Here is a 25,000-nt window from a genome sequence, read left to right as displayed (position 1 = left end):
GCTGAGACAGCGGATCGCGGCATGTGCCGATCCGAACGGGGTGACCCGTTAGGATCACGGATCGGTGGCGATCCGTTGCACCCCTAATAAAAAAAATATATATATTATACCACCCTGGCTAGGGTGTCATTCGTTACAGCAAAAGCCGATCAGCAGGTCCTGGCCAATGATTTATGGACAGCACCTGCTGAGCAATGACAGAATAGAGCCCTGTGTTGGTAAACAACACAGGGCTCTCTACAGGGAGAGCAGGGATGAGGCTTTTTTTTTTGTCCCCTCCTTGCAAAGCAGGGTGGATTAAAATTGTTTTGTTTTTTTAAATAAAATTAAAATACATTTTTTTTTATTTTCAATTGGATTTTTTATTTCGATTTTTATCAAATTTTATTTTAATAAAATGCTTTTGGAGTAAAACGATGGTTTTCTATTTTAAGATGCATTAATAATTGAGTGTTTTTCAGCATTAAATGGAGCTTAGTTGTATTGCCTGAGGCTGTATATTCTGTAATATTTACATTTTTGGTACACTCATTCAATGAATCCAAGCTCTGCATAACATGCACTGCATTCACACAATTTGATCGTGACCATGAGATAAAAAGTTCAGGAATATTCCTTTTTATCCCATTGTTTTGCAAATCTATGTACACTACAAACTGATTGAACGCATTAAGATAAAAAACCTTCTGCCCTTTACAACTCTTTTAAGCCTTTAGAACCACTTTAAGGCCCAGTTTTTTTTTTTTGCCTGCAGTTACAGTCGCCTGAAGATCCCTGTGGCAGGAATCAGTGACATACGTGAACAACTGCGGCTGCTCAGCCCATACGGAGTAATGACAAGCTAACAGTAGCCATGGCTGTCTGCCGCAGTCTGCATGTATCTGCACCTCCAGCAGTTCCCTATAGTTAGGGACAGATGATCGGTCCAGGTTGCATGCAGCCTGTGTCCAGGGCTGATCATCTGACTCTCTATCCCCAGTATTTAGGAGACAGGAGGTCTGGTTACATCGGACCACCCCTAGAGGAGAGGGGACATAAGCGAAAGGGACACGGATCAGCCATCCGTCTGCTCAGCAGGGATCAGCGGACCGATTCCCTACTGAGCAGGTGGACTCCCAGCGGAGCCCCATGTGTAAGGGGCCTCCGATTACAAGAGATTTCCACTACTTTTTATTTTTATTTCTTTTTCTTCCATTTGGCTACACAGAATTCAAGGAATTTCTCCCCACATAGAGCTTGCAGTTCCACTAATGCCGCATACACACGATCAAACAATCGGGTGGAAAAGTCCGGCAAACTCAAGTCCGCCGGACAATCCCCCCGTGTATAGCCTCCGGCATACTTTTTTGACCCGAAAGTACGGCGGACTTAGAAAGTAGTTTTGCACTCCAATCTTCCCGCCGGACTCGCATTTCGGCGGACAACCCGGCCGTGTGTGTGCCAGTCCGCCGTACTTTTGAAATGAACTGACTTTTCCAGCCCGGAGAAAAGTCCGCTCATTCGAGCGGGTCTCCAAGTAGGCGGGGCCCGCAAAGGAGACGCCGCTGGCCCCGCCACCTGGTATGGACTTAAAGGGGAATCCCAATGCGAAAAAAATCGGCATGGGGGTCCCCCCAAGTCCACAACAGACCCTTGTCCGAGCACGCTACCCGGCCGGCCAGGAAAGGGGGGGTGAGCGAGCGCCCCCCCCGAGCCGTACCAGGCCGCGTGCCCTCAACATGGGGGGTGCCTTGGGGAAGGGTGGCCGCGCGGCCCCCCCACCCCAAAGCACCTTGTCCCCATGTTGATGAGGACAAGGGCCTCTTCCTGACAACCCTGGCCGTTGGTTGTCGGGGTCTGCGGGCAGGGGGCTTATCGGAATCCAGGAGCCCCCTTTAATAAGGGGGCCCTCGGATACCGGCCCCCCACCCTATGTGAATGAGTATGGCTTACAATGTACCCCTACCCATTCACCTGTAAAATAAAGTACAAAAAAAAACACAACACACAAGATAAAATAGTTTATTGCACAGCTCCGGGGGTCTTCCGTCTTCGGGGGTCTTCTCCCCAGACTCCTCCGCTATCTTCTTGTAGCTCTTTTGCTAGCGGAGGAGTCCGGCTTTCTTCCTCGCCACGGCCTCTTCTTCCGACTTCGGGGGTCTTGTCCCCCTCTTCGGTTCTTCTTGCCGCCGCCGCCTTCCGTTCTTCTTCTTCCCCTTCTTCTCCTGGAGATGTTGACTCAACGCTCTCTGCGGCCGCAATGCCAGGGACGCACTGCGCGGCGACTTGTATAAGGACAAGGGGCGGGGTCATCGGTTGATGTCACATAGGTTGATGTCACATGAGTTGATGTCACATGGCGACAGTCCCAGCATCCCCCGGGACTGTGACATCGTAAGGGGGTGGGGTCACCATGTGACATCAACCCATGTGACATCAACCGATGACCCCGCCCCTTGTCCCTATGTAAGTCGCCGCGCAGCGCGTCCCTGGCATTGCGGCCGCAGAGAGCGTCAAGTCAACATCTCCAGGAGAAGAAGAAGAAGAACGGAAGACGGCGGCGGCGACAGAAGACCGGGCCACCGCCTGTAAAAGAGCTATAAGAAGGCGCGGTGGCCCGGCAGAAGAACCGAAGAGGGGGACAAGACCTCCGAAGTCGGAAGAAGAGGGCGGCGGCGAGGAAGAAAGCCGGACTCCGCTAGCAAAAGAGCTACAAGAAGATAGCGGAGGAGTCCGGCTAGAAGACCCCCGAAGACGGAAGACCCCCAGCGCTGTGCAATAAACTATTTTATCTTGTGTGTTGTGGGTTTTTTTTGTACTTTTTTTACACGTGAATGGGTAGGGGTACATTGTACCCATACTCATTCACATAGGGTGGGGGGGCCGGTATCCGGGGGGCCCCCTTATTAAAGGGGGCTCCCGGATTCCGATAACCCCCCCGCCCGCAGACCCCGACAACCAACGGCCAGGGTTTTCGGGAAGAGGCCCTTGTTCTCATCAACATGTGGACAAGGTGCTTTGGGGTGGGGGGGCCGCGCGGCCCTCTCTTCCCCAAGGCACCCCCATCTTGAGGGCACGCGGCCTGGTACGGCTCAGGAGGGGGGCCGCTTGCTTGTCCCCCCCCTTTCCTGGCTGGCCGGGTAGCGTGCTCGGACAAGGGTCTGTTGTGGACCTGGGGGGACCCCACGCCGTTTTTTTTCGGCGTTGGGGTTCCCCTTTAAGTCCATACCAGGTGGCGCGGCCAGCGACGTCTCTTTCGCGGGCCCCGCCTACCTGGAGACGCGCTCGAAATGAGCGGACTTTCCTCCGCGTGTGTGGGCGAGTCTGTTCATTTTAAAAGTAGGGTGGATAGTATGGCGGACTTAGTACTCAAGTAGCCCGTTCGGAAAGTCCGACGGACAGTCTGGCGGTAAGTCCGTCGGATAGTACGCTACGTGTGTACGCGGCATAAATGGCACTGATCAGCTATAATTTCCAGACAAGTCTTCTATTATATTTGCCTGGCTGTCTAGTTGTAGAAAAGGAGAATTTATTTATACGTGGAAATCAATGTAATTGTGTGTCCTGATGGATGTTCTAATTGTCTGCCATTGTTTCCTGAACCATTCAGTGTATTACTTGAACAGTAGAAGCGGTTATTATTAGTAAATATGTGGCTGCTTATTTCCCCCCCTGTTTCTGTCTGTTATTATTTTGACGTAACTCTTTGAGAAAAGTGCTTTTTGTTGCAGTTTTTATAAGTGTATAATGGAGTCCGGGACAAAGCACGCACCTGATGATCACTGTCAAACGGTACATTGTGATTTCTGCAACGTTTACGTTCTTTACAGGCGGTAAGAAGTGCGTCCTCGGTCTCCTAATTGTATCTATCCCTATGCGGGAATGGATGGAAGCTGTAATTGTGAAGGCATATTTTATAATGACAGTTATAAAGGCTTAACGTAGATAAAATTCAGTTGCAGATTTCTTTTTTTTTTTTTTTTTTTTTTTAATACAAAACCATCTGTGTGCCATATTTTGGGTTCTCATGGACAATATGATGATGGATGTTCTCTTCTAGCGCTGTCAATGCCAGCATGGTAATGGGTCAGCATGCACTATGGTTTAAAGCAGGGATCTGCAATTAGTGGACCTCCAGCTGTTGCAAAACTACAAGTCCCATCATGCCTCTGCCTCCGGGTGTCATGCTTGTAACTGTCAGAGTCTTGCTATGCCTCATGGGACTTGTAGTTTTGCAACAGCTGGAGGTCCGCTAATTGCATATCCCTGATTTAAAGGGAAACCTCAGACCTTGTCCTTTGTGCCGGACACAGGAAGGGGATCACATGCTCCCCCTGCCATCTCAGCAGCGGGTACTGTGTGTTTTTCTTGGCTTCTGTGTTAATCTGTTTGGCCCCTGGGGTGTGGATGAAAAACCCCATAATAGTAGGGATCAACCGATTTTCGGTGTGGCCGATATTCACTTTTTTAGAAGTATTGATATCGGTCAAAAAAACAGACCGATTATTGCTTCAAGGTTTTTTTTTTTTTTACCGGGGTGATGCATGCATCACCCCGTATGTGCATGCCATTGCTTCAGTTTGTTTAAAGAGGACGTGAACCCTGATGGGTGTCTTTGTTTCCCTGCAAAGGTAAAGTATAATGGGCTCCTATGCATTGCACAGGAGCCCATTATGGGACACTTACCTGCAGGAAAAGCCCACGATGCCCCCGTCTTCCTCGCTAGTAGCGAATGTCCATTCTTCACCCCTCTTCCTTCTGGGGGGGGGGGGCGCAACTCCGGCTTGTGACTGGCTGGAGTCGCGCGACCTCACGCGACTCTGGCGAGTCACGGGTCATGCATTAAAGGCAGCTCCCACATGCGCGGGAGCCGCCTTTAATGCATGACCCGAGCTAGGAACGGCACAGCGTGCCCTTTCTAACTCCGGTGTATGCGCAGAAGAAATCGCCGTACGGTGATTTGCAAATATCGTCTAGACCGTGCAGGTCTGGGAGATATTTCTTGGACCTACAGGTAAGCCTTAATCTAGGCCAGGGATCTGCAATTAGCGGACCTCCAGTCCCATCATGCCTCTGCCTCGGTGTCATGCTTGTGGCTTTTAGAGTCTTGCTATGCCTCATGGGACTTGTAGTTCTGCAACAGCTGGAGGTCCGCTAATTGCATATCCCTGATCTAGGCTTACCTGTAGGTTAAAGTGCTTGTAAAGGGTTTACAACCACTTTTAAGTGCGCATGTGCCGTTGACGTCGGCACGTGCAAATTAGGGCTGGGTAAAAAAACGATTTAAATCTTGAATCGGGCTGAGAGGTCAAATCGATTCAAAATTTCAGCATATTGTTGTTTTTATTTTATTTTTTTATTATTTATTTATTTTAATTTTTTTTCACCAGGACCGGCGCGAACACCGCGCCAGTCCTGAGGAGCTGCGGGCAGGAGTTTTTTGGCAAGGCCGTGCCTTCGGCCTACTCCGCGAGGCTGGACGCCGCAGACTAGGCCGCGGCCTCGCCTAAAAACTCCTGCTGTCAGCTCCTCAGGACCGGTGTGGTGTCCATCAAAAAAAAGAAAAAAAAGACCTAATGAAGTGACTAGCCCCAGGCGATACACAGAGATGTAACAAATCCTCCTGTATAAGTTGTACCTGTCTATATAGCCATTTTCCCCCTACATCCATTCACAGTGCAGACATTACACAGGCTCTCTCAGATCTAAGAAGCAGGGGGTGGGGAGCTGAAGTTACACTCGTGAAGGCGAGATGACTGAAGGGAGCCCCCCTTGTCCATCATCTAGAGATCCCTCCCCTATCACCATTTTTCTCTTGGTGTCAGGAAAACTTGTCCGAAGTGATTCATGCTGATGGAGGAATGGGAAAGCCGAGAGAAATGACACTTTGTGCTTTGGATTGAGACAAGTACACACTATAGCACTATAGAGGGATATACTTTGTTCATATTTCATGTCTGAGGTTTTCTACCAGTTTAAAGAAAAATCTTTCCTGAAGCATGAAATACAAAATGTTGTTACTGCTTTTATTAGAACATAAAAAGTACCTTTTTTAAAAGTCATCCAAAAAAAAAAATGTGAATGTAAACATGTACTTGTTCTGCAATTATAACCACTTGCCGCCCGCCCGCTGGCAGTATGGCACGCCTGTGCGAATCACCGTAGCTGTACGGCGGGCACTGTAAGGAGTATAGGGGCCGCCATGTGATGTAGGAGCCAATGCCCAAGGCTGCCGGCTACTTGTGATTGCTCCTGAGAAAGACGGAACCCAGATCTGTCCGTGTAAATGGACAGATCTCCGTTCTGTCAGGGGAGTAGAGAAAGATCGTCTGTTCCTAGTACTTAGGAGCAGCGATCAGTCTCCTCCCCTCGTCAGTCCCACCCACAGTTAAACACACTTAGGGAACACATTTAACCCCTTGATCGCCCCCTAGTGTTAACCCCTTCCCTGCCAGTGACATTTATACAGTAATCCGTGGCAATTTTTAGCTCTGATCGCTGTATAAATGTCAGTGGTCCCAAAATAGTGTCAAAAGTGTCCAATCTGCCCGCCGCAGTGTCGCAGACCTGATAAAAATCGCAGATCACCGCCAATACTAGTAGACACTATAAATTTTGCGCAAACCAATCAATAAACGCTTATTGTGATTTTATTTAACAAGTATAATGCATATCGGCCCAAACTGAGGAAGAAGTCGGTTTCCTCACCACCTGTCAGTAGCCCCTGAAGTGCGATTTGAATGCGGTTCGGGCTCCAAATGAAAGGAAGCGCATGTCTAAGACAAACTAAATGTCCCTTTATTGACCAGTAAATCCTGCTGTCCCCTGGTGGTTTGGTCACTCCCATAGCAAATAATGGGCCTCTGCTGGTCAGTAAACATTGCTGTTGTTCTCTAATTTACATAGTGAACTGTGTGCATCTCATCGACCAGTCCACAAGGATACTATCCTCTTATTTTGTATAGTTCACTCCAGTGTGATTAACAGGCTCTTTGATCAGTAAAACATTACTGTTGCCCCTTGCTTTGTATAGCTAGAACCAATGTGAGAGACTTGGCTTTTGGTGGCCAATAAACATTGCTGTTGTTTCTTTTAGTCATCTGCAAAGTGAGTAAACATGCATTTTGCCGATCAGTAAACATTACTACTGGCCTCTTTGTAGTGTTAGTCCCAGTGTGAGTACTGTGCTCTTTTACTGACCAGCAAACATTGCTACTGACCCTTATTTGTAGCGTTAGTCCCAGTGTGAGTACTGTGCTGTTTACTGACCAGCAAAAATTGCTACTGACCCTTATTTGTAGCATTAGTCCCAGTGTGAGTACTGTGCTGTTCACTGACCAGCAAACATTGCTGCTGACCCTCATTTGTAGTGTTGATCCCAGTGTAAGTACTGTGCTGTTTACTGACCAGAAAACGTTTGCTGCTGGCCCTTATTCATAGCGTTGGTCCCAGTGTGAATACTGTGCTTTTTACTGACCAGCAAACATTGCTACTGACCCTTATTTGTAGTGTTCGTCCCAGTGTGAGTACTGTGCTTTTTACTGACCAGCAAACATTGCCACTTACCCTTTTTTGTAGTGTTTGGTCCCAGTGTGAGTACTGTGCTGTTCACTGACCAGCAAACATTGCTACTGACCCTTATTTGTAGTGTTAGTCCCAGTGTGAGTACTGTGCTGTTCACTGACCAGCAAACATTGCCGCTGACCCTTATTTGTAGTGTTGATCCCAGTGTAAGTACTGTGCTGTTTACTGACCAAAAAACATTGCTGCTGGCCCTTTTTCATAGCCTTGGTCCCAGTGTGAATACTGTGCTCTTTACTGAGCAGCAAACATTGCCGCTGACCCTTATTTGTAGTGTTAGTCCCAGTGCGAGTACTGTGCTTTTTACTGACCAGCAAACATTGCTACTGACCCTTATTTGTAGTGTTCATCCCAGTGTGAGTACTGTGCTGTTTACTGACCAGTAAACATTGCCGCTGACCCTTATTTGTAGCATTGGTCCCAGTGTGAGTACTGTGCTGTTTACTGACCAGTAAACATTGCCGCTGACCCTTATTTGTAGCATTGGTCCCAGTGTGAGTACTGTGCTGTTTACTGACCAGTAAACATTGCCGCTGACCCTTATTTGTAGCATTGGTCCCAGTGTGAGTACTGTGCTGTTTACTGACCAGTAAACATTGCCGCTGACCCTTATTTGTAGCATTGGTCCCAGTGTGAGTACTGTGCTGTTTACTGACCAGCAAACATTGCCGCTGACCCTTATTTGTAGCATTGGTCCCAGTGTGAGTACTGTGCTGTTTACTGACCAGCAAACATTGCTACTGACCCTTATTTATAGTGTTCGTCCCAGTGTGAGTACTGTGCTGTTTACTGACCAGCAAACATTGCCGCTGACCCTTATTTGTAGTGTTGGTCCCAGCGTGAGTACTGTGCTGTTTACTAACCGGTAAACATTGCCGTCTGCTCTTTATATATTTGCAGCAGACTCTCTCTGCGTTGGGAAGCTCTCCTCTGCAGTAGAGGATCACATTCACCTTGCTGCAGTCTCTGAGCTGCTGTATAATTCATGACAGCTGGGCAGACACATTATTTGATTTGTGGTTACTTATTCTATTCCTCAATTTACTTACATGATCTATTAATATCCCAAGCTTAATGTGTTTTTTTTTTTTTTCTTCCTTTGTAAACATTACTGTTAAGAATCTGTGGATTTACAACCCAAATAATCCAGATTTATAGCTGACAATTATTGGCTTGGTAGTGTGTAAGGTTCTGCGCGCCAGGTGTTGTACCATAAACTGCTGTTCCTGCAGGCTGTTTAAACTTCCTTTTGTATTCAACAATACCAGCTTTTTTTTTTTCTTTTTCTGCTTACTGTTCAAGCATTTATAAACGGCTAGAAAGTCTTAGATGAAGCGTTCTGCGAGGCGTGTTCATTCCTGTGCGTTGTCTCCACAGTGCGAGTCAGTATTTCGATTCACAAGGTTATGTACATTGCATCCAGAAAGTATTCACAGCGCTTCGCTTTTTCCACATTTTATGTGCCTTATTCCAAAATGGATTAAATTTATTATCCTCAAAGTTCTACAAACAACCCCCCCAGAATGACAACATCAATTTCATGTTTGAAATCTTTGCAAATTTAATAAAAAAAAAAAAATCCATCCCTTAGACCCCTTTCACACCGAGCCGTCAGTGGTAAGAATAGCGCCGCTTTACCATAGTTTTAGCGGTGCTATTCGGCCACTAACAGGGCAGTTTTAACCCCCCTGCTAGCGGGCGAAAAGGGGGTTAAATCTGCCTGCAAAACTCTGCCGGATCAGCGTTTTGCCGGCGGTATCGCAGCGCTGCCCCATTGATTTTAATTTGGAGCAGCGGTGGAGGAGCGGTGGGTCCACCACTCCAAATAAGCTGCTGGCAGGTTTTTTTTGTGAATCCCTGCCAGCGCACCGCTCCAGTGTGAATGGAGCCGCTTTTTTCAGGCGCTATTTTTTGTGCTGTAGCCCCTGAAAAACGCCGGCAGTGTGAGAGGGGTCATATACACAAGTATTCACAGCCTTTGCCATGACACTCAAGTCCAAGGAATTGTCTGTAGTCCTCAGAGACAGGATTGTATTGAGGCACAGATCTGGGGAAGGGTAAAGAAATAATTCATTGAAGGTCCCAATTATAACAGTGGCCTCCATCAGTGAGTGAGTGACTTGTATAGTGCTACCTATGCGAACTGAATCGCCTCAGGGCTCTTTCTTGCCACCAGAATCCATCTGTGGCTTTTTGCGTGGTCCTTTACTCTGTAAGGTCCTGACACGCTTACAAACGCGTACAACATTGACATACACATATTAAGGCCAATTTATTTATTTTTTTAGACAAGGTCCAATTAACCTACCAGCATGTCTTTGGAGTGTGGGAGGAAACCGGAGTACCCGGAGGAAACCCACGCAGGCACAGGGAGAAAATGCAAACTCCAGGCAGATGGTGTCGTGGTCAGGATTTGAACCAACGACCCTATTGCTGCTAGGTGAAAGTGCCAACCACTACACCACTGTGCTTCCATCTGTAAATGGAAGAAGTTTGGAACCACCAGGACTATTCCTAGAGCGTGCCGCCTGACCAAACTGAGCGATCAGGGGAGAAGGTCATTAGCCAGGGATGTGACCAAGAACCCAATAGAAACGTTGCAGCTCTATCAGGGTGACCATGTGGAGAAAGGAGAAGAGCAACCATCTATGCAGCACTCCACCAATCAGGCCTGTATGGTAGACTGGCCAGACGGAAGCCACCCCTCAGTAAAAGGCACATGGCAGCCCATCTGGGCTTTGCCAAAAGGTACCTTGAGGACTCTCAGACCATGCGAAACAAAATTCTCCGGTCTGATGAATCAAAAATTGAACTCTTTGGCCTGAATGGCAAGCGTCATGTCTGGAGGAAACCAGGCACCGCTCGTCACCTGGCCAATACCATCCCTACAGTGAAGCATGGTGGTGGCAGCATCATGCTGCGCGCGCATGTGTGTGTGCGCGTGTGTGTGTGTGTGCGTGTGTGTGTGCGCGCGTGTGTGTGTATATATAGATAGATTATATCTATCTCGTGTGTGTGTGTGTATAAATACATGTGATTCTGCACTTCCGCATAAGGGGCATGTGTGCGCGCCACTTCTGCTGTGATTAGTCCATAGCAGAAGCCAATCAGCGGGTGCCAGCCAATGGATGTCTGCCGGAACCCACTGATCATCGAGGAGAGACACAGAACGGAGCTCTGCATATGTAAACAAGGCTGAGCTCTATCCTGTCAGCAGGGATGTGGTGCATTTTGTTTCCATGCAAAGCAGGGAATAAAATCTAGTACATCCATTGGTAAAAACTAAACACTGGTTAGGCACACAGGTAACGGTTTGATCGCACTGCATGTTTATCCCCTTCCCAGCCAGTGTTATTAGTGTCACTGGTTCCCACAAAGTGTCAAGTGTCAGTTTAACACTCTGTGTGGGTGATCGGCTGTTATGTTACTCTGTTTTCTACAATAAATACCATTGTACCAGAAAAGTGCCAGTGCAAATTGTCTGCCGCAATATCACAGTCCAGCTATAAGCTGCTGATTGCCGCCATTACTGTTATAAAAAAATATATAATTCCAGTATATAAACCATAGTTTTTAGAAGCTATAACGTTTTAGCAAAACAATCCATATACACTTATTGGTATCATTTTTATTTTATTTTATACTTTATACTAAAGTAGCAGAATACATATTGGCCTTCATTTATGAAGAAATTCAATTTTAGATTTTTTTTTTTCTTCTATTTTTCTCTATTTATTGATGTGTTTTATAGTAGAAAGTAAAAAAAAAAAAAAAAAAAAAAAATATATATATATATATATATATATATATATATATATATATATATATATATATATATATATATATATATATATATATATATATATATATATATATATATATATATATATATATAATATTTTTGTGAAATTGTCAGTCTTTTTTTGTTTATAGCTAAAAACCACAGAGGTGATTAACCACTTAAAGAACGGAAGGACTTTCCCCCTTAATGACCAGACCATTTTTTTTTTTTTTTTTTGCGATATGGCACTGCATCCCTTTGACTGACAATTACGCTGTTGTGCAACGTTGCACCCACACAAAATAGAGCTTCCTTTAGGTGGTATTTGATCAGCTCTGTAGTTTTTACGTTTTGCGCTATAAACAAGAGGGAAAATTTGGGGGGGGGGGGGGGGGGGAAATATTTTTAACTCTTTTTTTTTTTCCTATAATGAATACCCCCCAAAAAAATCTTGCTCAGTTTAGGCCATTTATGTACACTACATATTTTTGGTTAAAAAAAAAAAATAGCATAAAGTGTATATTGATTGATTGATTTTGCACAAAAGTTATCGTGTCTACAAAATCAGGGTTAGATTTATGGCATTTTTTATTATTATTTTTCTTTACTAGTAATGGCGGCGATTAGTGATTTTTAGAGGGACTGCAACATTGCAGCAGACAGATTGGACACTTTTGACATTTTTTTTTTGGACCAGCAGTCGGAACTAAAAGTAGCCACTGATTACTGTATAAATGTCACTGGCCAGGAAGGTGTTAACACAAGGGGGCGAACAATGGGTTAAGTGTGTTCCCTGGTAGTGTTTCTAACTGTATGGGGGCTGGGCTGACTATAAGAGAAGAGAGATCGCTGTTCGTAATCACTAGGAACAGCAGATCTCCTTCTCCTCCTCCCCTGACAGAACAGGGATCTGTTTGTTTACATTGACAGATCCCTGTTCTGCCTATCTCTGGAGCGATCGTGGGTGGCTGGCAGGCATCGAGTCTGCCGGACCTGCTGGTTTGCTTCCCCGCTAGCCAATGGGCGCGTACGTGTGATCACAGATTGCTGCGTTTATGCCCGGCATACAATGAGGGTGACTGGAGCATGAGAGCCGCCCTGCCGCAGTACAAATGCGAAGGCTGGTCCTTAAGTAGTTAAAGAGGGATTCCACCTACAAAAAAATATTAAAAGCCAGCAGCTATAAATACTACAGCTGCTGACTTTTACTAAATGGACACTCACCTGTCCCAGGATCCTGCGATGTCGGCAGCCGAGACCGATCGATCTCTCGGCTGCTGCCGCCTCCACTCTCGGTGAGGGAATCAGGAAGTGGAGCATTGCGGCTTCACTTCCCGGTTCCCTACTGCGCATGCGCGAGTCACGCAGTGCAATAGGAATGGTCCGCACTGTCTCTGGGATCCGCGTGTATCCCAGCAGACAGCGCGCCGGAACAGGAAACTGCATAGACTCCCATGGGAGTCTATGCCCAGAAGTGAGTGCAAATACCTGTCTTAGACAGGTATCTGCACCCCCCTCCCCCTGAAAGGTGCCAACTGTGACACCGTGTTCTGATGAGCGGAAGTTCCACTTTAGGGTGGAACCCCGCTTTAAAGAGGAAGTAAACCCCTTCAAACCACTTTGACCTACAGGTAAGCCTAGATTAAGGCTTACCTGTAGGTCCAAGCAATATCTCCTAAACCTATATGGTTTAGGAGATATTTGCCCGAAAATGGGCACCGCTGTCTACGGCGCACGCGCCGTAGACAGCGGCGTGCAGGCGCACTAAATGCAGCAAGTCCAAGAATGGATTTGCCTAATTTGTCGACTCCCGTGCGCATGCGCGGGAGTGACGTCATCGCGGCTTCGCTGAATGGCAGCGGCGGAGCTGCGAGACGCGACTCCCGTGCGCATGCGCGGGAGTGACGTCATCGCAGCTTCGCCGCTGTCATTGGTCGGAGCTGCGAGACGCCACCAGCAAGATGGATGCGGCGGACTACAGGGATCAGCGGCGACTTCGCTGGCTCCTGTGTCAGGTAAGTGACACATAATGAGCTACTATGCGATGCATAGTAGTCCATTATGCTTTACCTTTGCAGGGAAAAAAAGAGGAAGTAAACCCATCAGGGTTTACTTCCTCTTTAAGTATTACCAAAAGAAAGCTCAATTTGTTGGGAGGGAAAAAAATTACATAAATTTCATTTATGTACAGTGCTGCATGACTGAGCAATTGTCAGTTAAATGAATGCGGTGCCGTATATAGCAAAAATGGCCTGATCATGAAAGGGGGGGGGTAAATTTTCTGGCAGTCAAGTGGTCAAGGACCCTGATGGGTGATAGACTGGACTGACTGGCTTCTGGGAGAGCTGCCTGTAAGAATTGTATACGAAGTCGGTTTTTGATCCATCGGTGGGGCAGGACTTCACCAACGCGTTTTGTGCCTTTTTTGTTTTTGGAGAACAATAGATTATTAGCAAACAAAAAGACAATCTGACCCAGCCTTTTATATTCCTGTCTGATCCTGAGATCTGGCTTCCCTGAAACACCAATATACCGTCTCAAATACCAGTTGGCTTCAAAGTAAACGTTTGTAAATGGATTATAATTAGGCACCACTTTGGCTGTTTGCACTGCCGGTGGATTTGTCGTCTTATGTCTTGTGTGTGATTATAGCACTCGGCTGATTTGATTGTTGTAGATGTGACCTCAGACCACTGAACACATAAAGTGCCCTTCCAGCTGTGACAGTCCAAAGACTTTCTACGTGATCTAAAGCTGCAATTTTTCTACCTTTTTCACTTTGAAGTGTCACTTTAGAAACCTACTAGTTATAATTCTAATAAAAAAAATATATATATATATAGCTCTTGTGCTAATAAGACCTTTTCTTGTTCTGTCATTGATATTAATGAAAGAGCCTCCTACCTGTAATGTAGCCGAAGTATCAATTACAGTTGTGTAAATAGAACTTCCTTATTGCTCATGTTTAGTTCCAGAGCAAAACAGTTTAACAAATTCGTTGTAAACCCATATAAACAAATAAAAAACAAAAAAACAACCTGCAAGGCAAAGGCACAATAAGCTACAATGCATCACATACTAGCTCATTATGAAATACTTACCTTTAGGCTCGGTTCACACAGGGGCGACTTGTCCAGGCGACTTCGCCGCCTGACAAGTCGCTCCCCGTTCTGTACTACGGAACCGTTCTAATAGGAGCGACTCAAGTTGCTCCAACTTAGAAAAAAGGTTCCTGTACTACTTTTGCGGCGACTTCGGGCGACTTGCATTAACTTCTATACAGAAGTTGTTTTGCAAGTCGCCGCTGAGGTCGCGGCAGGTCGCGGCGCTGCAAGTCGTGCCGCGTACTGTGTGAACTGAGCCTTAGATCGAAGCTGGTTCAGCAGTCCCTGTACACCGCTGTGACCACCGACATATGTCTCCTGGAGTTATTTCCAGGTTTGCGGGCTTGTGATTGGCCGGAGCCGCGATGATGTCACACCACGGAAGCTGCCGGTGTCTTGTCATATAACGTCCTCCATCCGATAGTGTCCGCTGCGTACTGCGCATGTGCAGTACACAGCAACGCAGATTCCCGAAAATTGCCGAGGATGAACGGCGCCTGCGCCGTGAGTCCAGGTTCTAGCCCCACCATCCAAGTGGACATAGAGTAGGAATAAAAAAGAGCCGAGAGCAGCGAGGCCGAGCCCGAAGCGTGGCGAGCGAAGCTCGCCCGCGAGGGGCCCTCTAATATTCACAACCCTATGTCCGCTTGGATGGTGGGGCTACCACCTCCACTCACGGCGCAGGTGCCGTTCAGCTTCGGAGATTTTCCGAAGCTTCGTCTGCTCTGTACTGCGCATGCGCAGTATGGGGCGGACACTGTTTGATAGCCGGACACTATACGGCAGAACACCAGTCACGGTACAGGTCCTTTTTTAGAAACTTCCACAGTCGAGCTGTTTCTTCAGTGCGCGTGCGCAGGTGAACTGTTGGCGCAGGCGTATATGGTGAATATCACTTAAACGGTGCAGGTTTAGGAGATATTTACAGTACCTACAGGTAAGTCTTATTATAGGCTTACCTGTAGGTACAAGGGGTGTAACAGGGTTTACAACCACTTTTAACTACTTAAAGTAGAGGGACTCCCTAAAATAAAAAATGGCATTAATATTCTTAAAGAAAAATAAATTAAATTTAAAAAAAAAGTGTGTGTGTGACACACACACACACACACACACACACACACACACACACACACACACACACACACACACACACAATATGTGTGTGTATACATACATACATACATACATACATACATACATACATACATACATGTGTGTGTGTGTGTGTGTATATATATTTTTTAAACTTACCGCAAACCACTGTTGCTAGGCAGTCTTCCTAATCTGCCTCTTCCTATTCCGCGGCACTTCCTCCTCTTCGGCGAGCGGCCCCATTGCCTTCTGGGACATGTGCGTGTCCCAGAAAACAAACTGGGGCCATTCACAAAGCGCCGCGCGACTCACACATGTGCAGTAGGAAACGGGCAGTGAAGCCCTTTGTTTAAGATGGAGGCGCCTCAGGCGACCGACATCGTGGGCTCACTGGACAGGTAAGTGTCCTTATTAAAAGTCAGCAGCTACAGTTTTTGTAGCTGCTGACTTAAAAAAAAATTAAAAAAAATCGTGGCTGGAACGCCCCTTTAAAGACCAGGCCTCTTTTTCAGACTCTGTGTTAAAAACAAGTTTAAAGAGGGATTCCACCTACAAAAAAAATTAAAAGTCAGCAGCTACAAATACTACAACTGCTGACTTTTAATAAATGGACACTCACCTGTCCCAGGGTCCAGCGATGTCAGCAGCCGAGACCGATCGATCGCTTGGCTCTCGGATGCTGTCGCCGCCATTCTAGGTGAGGGAATCAGGAAGTGAAGCGTTGCGGCTTCGCTTCCCAGTTCCCTACTGCGCATGCGCGAGTCACGCAGCGCAATAGGAATGGTCCGTGCTGTCTGCTGGGACACACACGGGACAGGAAACGGCATAGACTCCTGCGGGAGTCTGCCCCGGAAGTGGGTGCAAATATCTGTCAGGTATCTGCACCCCCCCCCCCCGAAAGGTGCCAACTGTGACACCGGAGGGGGGGAAGGTTCCGATGAGCGGAAGTTCCACTTTAGGAAAAGCACCCCGCTAGCGGCCAAATAGCGGCGCCAAATTGGGGGTAAAGCACTACTAAAAACCGCCGACGTCGCCCCCGCCCCAGTGTGAAACGGGTTAAAGCAAAGTCTTCTCTCCAGTCTTGTGGCTGAAGCCGTGATTATACAGTTTAGTGCTTGCAAATATTCCAGGAACACACATTACTTTCTCTGGCAGAGTTATATGTGCACAACGCATGGCATACACACGTGCATTGTGTGCAATCATCTGATCACCTTTATGACAGCAAAGGAGAGACGTGATAACAATATTTATACCAGGGAAAGCTGTTAAAAAAAAAAAAAAAAAATATCCAGTCTTAAGTTTTAGTTTTTTCTCGTCTAGTGATGTTTTTGACTATTACTTTACATAAAATCCGCACAGTTTTACTTAGAATAACGATTGGCTCAAAATTGCGCGTTTCTCAGGCTGGTTTCATGTCTGGGGAAGAAATGTTCAGAAAGTGATTATGGAGCCTTTTGCTTTCCTTCGCTCTCCCTTATCAGCGGTGCAGAGGAAGCCGGAGTCCTGAAAACAGATAAAATTACTAGTTTTGGAATTTTAAAACAAAATGCAATCTTTCATCTTCGTGGCCGACTTCCTCTGCGAATCGCAGCGGAAGATAAGCACGGGATTTCTAATCAGTTTTTGTGATGTTTAAATCGGAACAGAGGCAAAAACACAATATATAGAGAAAGTGCTCTTCTAGGGAAGCTCAGAGGATTTATTTTATTAATGGTTTTTAGTTCTCCTCAATAACAGCCCACTATGCTTTTATATTACACCATAGCATCACCCTATGCTAATCACATCTTATAACCATGCCCCTTCTCTGCTAATATAACTGCATTCATGATAATGGAAGCCTGCCTGAAAAACTGCCACTGCTATACATCCTGTCTTCCTCATAGGGCGGACAAGTGCCCGGACAAGTGCCCCCTAGCACTACAGTTCTTTTCCCACGTACTGCACATGCACAGTGCGCTCCTTCTCTATCCCCCCCACACAGCTGTTGCGCTTGTCTAAGGCAATGCACTGTTCAAATAACTGCCTGAGATTCCAGCCATTAACGGGCAGGCTGAATGTACAATGTTGGTCCTCCCCCCCCCTCTCTCCCCCCCCCCTCTCTCCCCCCCCCTCTCTCTCCCCCCCCCCTCTCTCCTTCCCCCCTCTCTCTCCTTCCCCCCTCTCTCCTTCCCCCCCTCTCTCCTTCCCCCCCTCTCTCTCCCCCCTCTCTCTCCCCCCCTCTCTCTCCCCCCCTCTCTCTCTCTCCCCCCTCTCTCTCCCCCCCCTCTCTCTCTCTCCCCCCCTCTCTCTCCCCCCCTCTCTCTCCCCCCCCTCTCTCTCCCCCCTCTCTCTCTCCCCCCCTCTCTCTCCCCCCCTCTCTCTCTCCCCCCCCTCCCCCCTCTCTCCCCCCTCTCTCTCTCCCCCCCTCTCCCCCCCCTCTCTCTCCCCCCCCCTCTCTCTCCCCCCCTCTCTCTCCCCCCCTCTCTCTCCCCCCCTCTCTCTCCCCCCCTCTCTCTCCCCCCCTCTCTCTCCCCCCCCCTCTCTCTCCCCCCCCTCTCTCTCTCCCCCCCTCTCTCTCCCCCCCCCTCTCTCCCCCCCCTCTCTCTCCCCCCCTCTCTCCCCCCCCCTCTCTCCCCCCCCCATCTCTCCCCCCCCATCTCTCCCCCCCCCTCTCTCTCTTTCTCTCCCGCCTCTTTCTCTCCCGCCTCTTTCTCTCCCGCCTCTTTCTCTCCCGCCTCTTTCTCTCCCGCCTCTTTCTCTCCCGCCTCTCTGTCGCAGCCCCCAGACTCCTCTCCTCTCCCCTCCGCCGCATCCCCCAGACTCCTCTCCTCTCCGCCGCAGCCCCCAGACTCCTCTCCTCTCCCCTCCGCCGCATCCCCCAGACTCCTCTCCTCTCCTCTCCCCTCCGCCGCATCCCCCAGACTCCTCTCCTCTCCTCTCCCCTCCGCCGCATCCCCCAGACTCCTCTCCTCTCCTCTCCCCTCCGCCGCAGCCCCAGACTCCTCTCCTCTCCTCTCCCCTCCGCCGCAGCCCCCAGACTCCTCTCCCCTCCGCCGCAGCCCCAGACTCCTCTCCCCTCCGCCGCAGCCCCCAGACTCCTCTCCCCTCCGCCGCAGCCCCCAGACTCCTACCACAGTAGAGCATTGCACTTTACTTTGTAGAGTAGAGGAAGGCGCCAGATCACGGGGTTATCTCCTAATAGGGTCTGATTGCTGCAATTGGGCAAATACAACAACACAGATAATCTGATTATTCCAGATAAAGACTTCAGCTAGCTTGGCCCCACAAGTCTTCTCTGTTACAAATGGCTCTAGCAGAGGCTGCACTAATCCCTGTAAGGGCCGGGAATTCCTTACTCTTTACTTCTATATAGTAGGCAATGCTGAGGACATGGGCTGGTGGTCAGCCATATGGAATTAGTCCCATAAATGGAGCATTTTTTCTATTTTTTCCTTCAATAAATTTTTTTATCACTTTTCAAGATTAGGCTAGAGAAACTGAACAGTACAAAGTAGAAGAGAAAATATATATTGACAGACTTATTTAAGCCATGTATTGTGTATATTCAACATAAGTTCTTTGCATAGATACACAATATTGTCAAAAGTATTGGGACGACTGCCTTTAAACACACCCAAAAATGGAACTTCCGCTTTAAGGGAAGGTGACCCCCTGACCTGCCATGTCTGGCATGTCAATTTGGGGGGTGGGCCCTCTTTTTTTTTTTTTTTTTTATAGTAGAACTCCGCCTTTAATGACATCCCAGTCTTCGTCCGTAGGGGTTAATATAGAGTTGGCCCACCCTTTGCAGCTATAACAGCTTCAACTCTTCTGGGAAGGCCGTCCACAAGGTATGGGAATGTTTGATCATTCTTCCAGAATCATATTTGTGAGGTCGGCACTGATGTTGGATGAGAAGGTCTGTGTATTTGCATGAGAAGGTCTGCACTCTAATTCATCCCAGAGGTGTTCTATTGTGTTGAGGTCAGGACTCTGTGCAAGCCAGTCAAGTTCCTTCACTCCAAGCTTGCTCATTAATGTCTTTATGGACCTTACTGTAGCTGCTGACCTTTAATATAAGGACACTTACCTGTCCATGGTTCCGGGATGTCGGCACCTGAGCCAATTCTTCAATATTGGGTGAAGTTCTGTTTTTTTTTTTTTTTTTAAACCCATTTCTATATGTGATGGTTAAACATTTTTCCTTTTAGGGCACTTTTGTCTTTTGCAATGAACACCTTTGCAACGTTTATTATATGGACCATTTATCCATCTTCACAAAGTGATCTACCCCTCATCACCTCTTCCCCAATGGAGAATACACAGTGTGTATGTTTAGGCAGCACAGACGGCAGACACCCCCCCCCCCCCCCATCTTGGTTTGGATACAGTAATATAATATAAATGAGGATGTCTGTTGCTACATGTACACATAATGGGCATGTTTGCTGGTGGTCATTAGGTGAGTGTGCTTTGATGAGCACCTGGATTGCTCCATTAGGAAGTTTGCTGGGGGGGGGGGGGTGAGAAGTGATTACATTTATCACTGCCAATGGCTGGTTGTTTGATGTGTCAGGTGGGTTTGTTTTTCCAGTACCTTACAAATCCTTGCAGCAAATCCATTCATCCATCAGCAAATATTACCTATTTGGCATTTCTGGTTTCCTGCCTGTTCACACACGTTCCCCCTGATTAGATGTTATTCACCCGTCATTTCATACATCCGCACACGTTTTCAGTGTCTTTGTTTTTTTTTTTTTTTTTTTAAGCAAAGTAGTGTTCAAAAGAATGACCTGTCATGAATCTTTGAATCTGATTAGCCAGCATATGGCAATAGACAGTTAAAATCAGCATGAGACTATGGCTGGGTGAATCCGGCGCGAGGCTGTGGCTGGGTGAATCCGGCGCGAGGCTGTGGCTGGGTGAATCCGGCGCGAGGCTGTGGCTGGGTGAATCCGGCGCGAGGCTGTGGCTGGGTGAATCCGGCGCGAGGCTGTGGCTGGGTGAATCCGGCGCGAGGCTGTGGCTGGGTGAATCCGGCGCGAGGCTGTGGCTGGGTGAATCCGGCGCGAGGCTGTGGCTGGGTGAATCCGGCGCGAGGCTGTGGCTGGGTGAATCCGGCGCGAGGCTGTGGCTGGGTGAATCCGGCGCGAGGCTGTGGCTGGGTGGAATCCGGCGCGAGGCTGTGGCTGGGTGAATCCGGCGCGAGGCTGTGGCTGGGTGAATCCGGCGCGAGGCTGTGGCTGGGTGAATCCGGCGCGAGGCTGTGGCTGGGTGAATCCGGCGCGAGGCTGTGGCTGGGTGAATCCGGCGCGAGGCTGTGGCTGGGTGAATCCGGCGCGAGGCTGTGGCTGGGTGAATCCGGCGCGAGGCTGTGGCTGGGTGAATCCGGCGCGAGGCTGTGGCTGGGTGAATCCGGCGCGAGGCTGTGGCTGGGTGAATCCGGCGCGAGGCTGTGGCTGGGTGAATCCGGCGCGAGGCTGTGGCTGGGTGAATCCGGCGCGAGGGCTGTGGCTGGGTGAATCCGGCGCGAGGCTGTGGCTGGGTGAATCCGGGCGCGAGGCTGTGGCGGGGTGAATCCGGCGCGAGGCTGTGGCGGGGTGAATCCGGCGCGAGGCTGTGGCGGGTGAATCCGGCGCGAGGCTGTGGCTGGGTGAATCCGGCGCGAGGCTGTGGCTGGGTGAATCCGGCGCGAGGCTGTGGCTGGGTGAATCCGGCGCGAGGCTGTGGCGGGGTGAATCCGGCGCGAGGCTGTGGCGGGGTGAATCCGGCGCGAGGCTGTGGCGGGGTGAATCCGGCGCGAGGCTGTGGCGGGGTGAATCCGGCGCGAGGCTGTGGCGGGGTGAATCCGGCGCGAGGCTGTGGCGGGGTGAATCCGGCGCGAGGCTGTGGCGGGGTGAATCCGGGGCGAGGCTGTGGCGGGGTGAATCCGGGGCGAGGCTGTGGCGGGGTGAATCCGGGGCGAGGCTGTGGCGGGGTGAAGCCGGGGCGAGGCTGTGGCGGGGTGAAGCCGGGGCGAGGCTGTGGCGGGGTGAAGCCGGGGCGAGGCTGTGGCGGGTGAAGCCGGGGCGAGGCTGTGGCGGGGTGAAGCCGGGGCGAGGCTGTGGCTGGGTGAAGCCAGGGCGAGGCTGTGGCTGGGTGAAGCCAATGCTTTTGTTTCACTCACAAACGTCCGCAATACCCTCAAGCTATGGGTGATTGATCACTAACCTGCGTCAAATAAAATCAGAACGTTTGCCGGAATTTAAGCACAAGACCCCTTTCACATGGACGCCTGCATGGAACGGAATCCACTTGCTCAGCGGTAGATCGGAGACTGATACAGTCCCCGCTCTCCTCTATGGGGAAATTTTTGATTTTTTTTTGTTTTAGCAAAATGTTCTATAGCAAAAAAAAAATAAAAATAGATATATATTATACAAAATTGTTGGTCTGTTTTTGTTTATAGCGCAAAAAATAAAAAAAATGCAGAGGTGATCAAATACCACCAAAAGAAACCTCTATTTTGTGTGAAAAAAAAATATACATTTTATTTGCTCGACTTGTGCAATTGTCAGTTAAAGTAACACAGTACTGTATTGCAAAAAATGGCCTGGTCGTGAAGGGGGTAAATCTTCCGGAGGTCAAGTGGTTAAGGAATATGTAAAGCCAAAGCTTCAGATTCCTGATATTTGCATGAGAAAGTCTCCTGTTCTTTTTGTAATGCTTCCTTTGTGTGGAAACCCTGGTTTTCCTGCCTGTCCCTCTTCTTTCCCATCAGAAACTGAGCACACTAGGCATCAGAGCACAACATGGTTACTCTAGCTGTACTGAGAACTCTGCTCTCCAATGACCAGACTTGTCATGATGACACCTGCCCCCGCCACACGGCCCTTAACTGGGAAGACCGATCAGCTGCTGTTTCTTCTCCTCCAGCTCTTAGGCTATGTTTCCACTATTGCGTCCCCAAAGTCACGAGATTTTGGCCGCAAGATTTTACCGCGTTTTTTTTTTTTGCCATGACTTGAAGCAGTGCTTGTGTATTCTTGAGGTCTGTGGACCTCAAGTCGCATCAAAGTGGGAACAAAGTAGTGCAGGGACTACTTTGAAGTCGCACAGATATGAACGGTACTCATTGGAAATCGAGGGGTACGGCTTGTCATGTGACTTTTCAGTCCCAAATCGCATGAAAAGTCGCACTAGTGGAAACCGAGCCTTATACAGCTGAGAACGGAGGGAATGTGTTCACTTTATAAAGAAAAGAAAAAGGGATGTGATGTATTTTCATATTTATACACAAATGTTTTGCCTTTCATTTCTATTTTAAACCGGGATGGGTTGTTTTACAAGGTGAGGGTTCACATATACTTTTTTGATAGTGTTATGCAGGCCATACACGGTCGAATTTCGAACGAAATTTTCTTTTCAAATCAGAAAATTCATTTTTTTTGTGATCCGATGATGCCACCATTGATTTTCGAAATTCGGCCAACCAAGCCTTCAATTTTACCCCATGTTGCTACAGAAAAGAATTTTCGTGGCCGGGAATCTTCTTTTCTCTCCCGTAAATTTTCTTTTCTTATTACGTTTCTGCACGATTCTCCCATCATTGATTAGAAAATCGTTCGTTTTTCTAAAAATTTCCAACATGTCCGATTCCCTCAAATTTTATTTCCGCACGAAAATCGGCTGTTGCTGCAGCCCCACTAATGGTGCGAAATTCATACGAAAATTCTTAGATACGATTTTCGAAAGAAAATTCTTTCGAAATTCAAACAGTGTATGGCCAGCATTAGAGATGGGAGTGTGTGTAGCAGAGAAGGTTCGTTGTAAATGTCGGGGGGTTATCGGCTTCCGTGTCTACTTGGCCAAGGCAGGCATATCTCTACGTGGCTGGAGTCATTAGATTGTAAGCTCCTTTGGAGCAGGGACTGGTGGTGAGTGGCTCTGTGTGCTCGGAGTCGGTGCAATGTGGCCGTTTTCCTGGGAAAATGAGGGTTGAATCGGAAGTAAACCCATCCATAAAACAGTTTTCATTTCCGGCACATGCTGGAAATGTAACGCTCTCATTGGATGTGCTCTCAATCAAACTGTCAAACCATCCAATGGCTGGAGTCATAACTGATCACATGCTCAGCATCATAGCAGTTGTAGATTAAACAGAGGCAAAGATGGCAGCTTCCTTGGCTGGAAACGATAGGAGGATTTACTTCCACTTTAATACAATTTTTATTAAAGTCCTATTACTGTATGAAAATAGTTCTAGTTCTAACTTCAATGCTGTTTAAAAAAAAAAAAATACATTGTCCTAATTAAATTTTTTTATTTTTTTCCTAGTTAACAAGCATAAACCATGGATCGAAACCACCTACCCATGGAATTGTAACGGAAAACGACAATGCCGTCTTGCTAGACCCTCTTATAGCACTAGACAAGGATGCACCGCTACGTTATGCAGGTATGACCCGCCTTCATATTGTGTTCTGTGATGACCTTCTCTCTAATGTTGGAGCTAAATTGTAAAATAAACCAATGATGTGTTCAGCTTTATATTGCGTTTTTGTCTGTTTATATAAAATAGATCTGTTGTAGCCTTGTCATTTTTTATTTTTTTTATTATTGCTAACCTTAAATTGCTGGCTGTGATTTCTGCGCGTTGTTGCATAACAATTGTCTTTGATGTTCGGCCGGATCCCATGCGACTCCGGACACACTGAGAGTATTTGATGCAGAGCTTGGCTAATTGGCAGTGATGAAGCTGGCTCCAGCCTGGCACACCATCCACGCACGTCAACTCATTGGCCGCGGTGCCTCGTCATTGCTGAATGATCGCATTGGACTGCGGAGTGTTCTGCCTCAATGGCTTCCTCGCCCCTGGCTTTCCAAGCCTCCGACTGCCAGACAGCACCTCACGTCTGACCGGGGAAGCACTCTTTCAATTGTTCCACTCCGTTTGACAGCAAATTGTTCATATAATCTTATTTGGGCTCTTCTATTTCTGAAAAAAACTCATGGAAGTGGACAGGCTAATATACTAATGTGTGTGTGTGTGTTATTGATAATACACTTTATTTTCTATTGCTCTCGTTCTCTCCCTTTATTTTATTTTCCCTCTTTCCTGTCTTTCTTGCTTGGTCTCTCTCTCTCCCTCTTCCCTCTCCCTCTCCCTCTCCCTCTCCCTCTCCCTCTCCCTCTCCCTCTCCCTCTCCCTCTCCCTCTCCCTCTCTCTCTCTCTCTCTCTCTCTCTCTCTCTCTCTCGTCCTCATATCTTTCTTTCTTGTTTTTATAGCTCTCTATCGTTTCTCATATCGCACTCTATCTTACTCTCTAGCTCTCTCGTTTTCCTAGTGTGCGCTCTCTTTCGTAACGCGCTCTCTATCTCGGCGCTCGCTCATAGAGGAGCTATGAGAAAGGAGCGCTCTCTCTCTCTCTCTCATAGCTCCTTCTCTCTCTTTTTCCCTCTCTTGTAGCGCTCGCTCCTCTCATATAGTGCGAA

General features: G+C 47.9%; 1 protein-coding gene across 1 annotated transcript in view; it reads left to right on the top strand.

Moving 5' to 3' along the window:
- Nucleotides 1–25,000, top strand: part of CLSTN1 (calsyntenin 1) — a 150,422-nt gene that overhangs the window by 20,964 nt on the left and 104,458 nt on the right. Inside the window, 2 exon segments of the mRNA XM_077458152.1 lie at nt 23,842–23,876; nt 23,878–23,962. Coding sequence (XP_077314278.1) covers nt 23,842–23,876; nt 23,878–23,962 — 120 coding nt within the window.

This window comes from Lithobates pipiens, unplaced genomic scaffold, assembly GCF_037356315.1.
Source record: "Lithobates pipiens isolate NorthernLeopardFrog02 unplaced genomic scaffold, aLitPip1_a1.2 Scaffold_27, whole genome shotgun sequence".
NCBI classification, from domain to species: Eukaryota; Metazoa; Chordata; class Amphibia; order Anura; family Ranidae; genus Lithobates; species Lithobates pipiens.
Note: the sequence above shows the minus strand (reverse complement) of the source record. Positions and strands in the feature narration are given on the sequence as shown.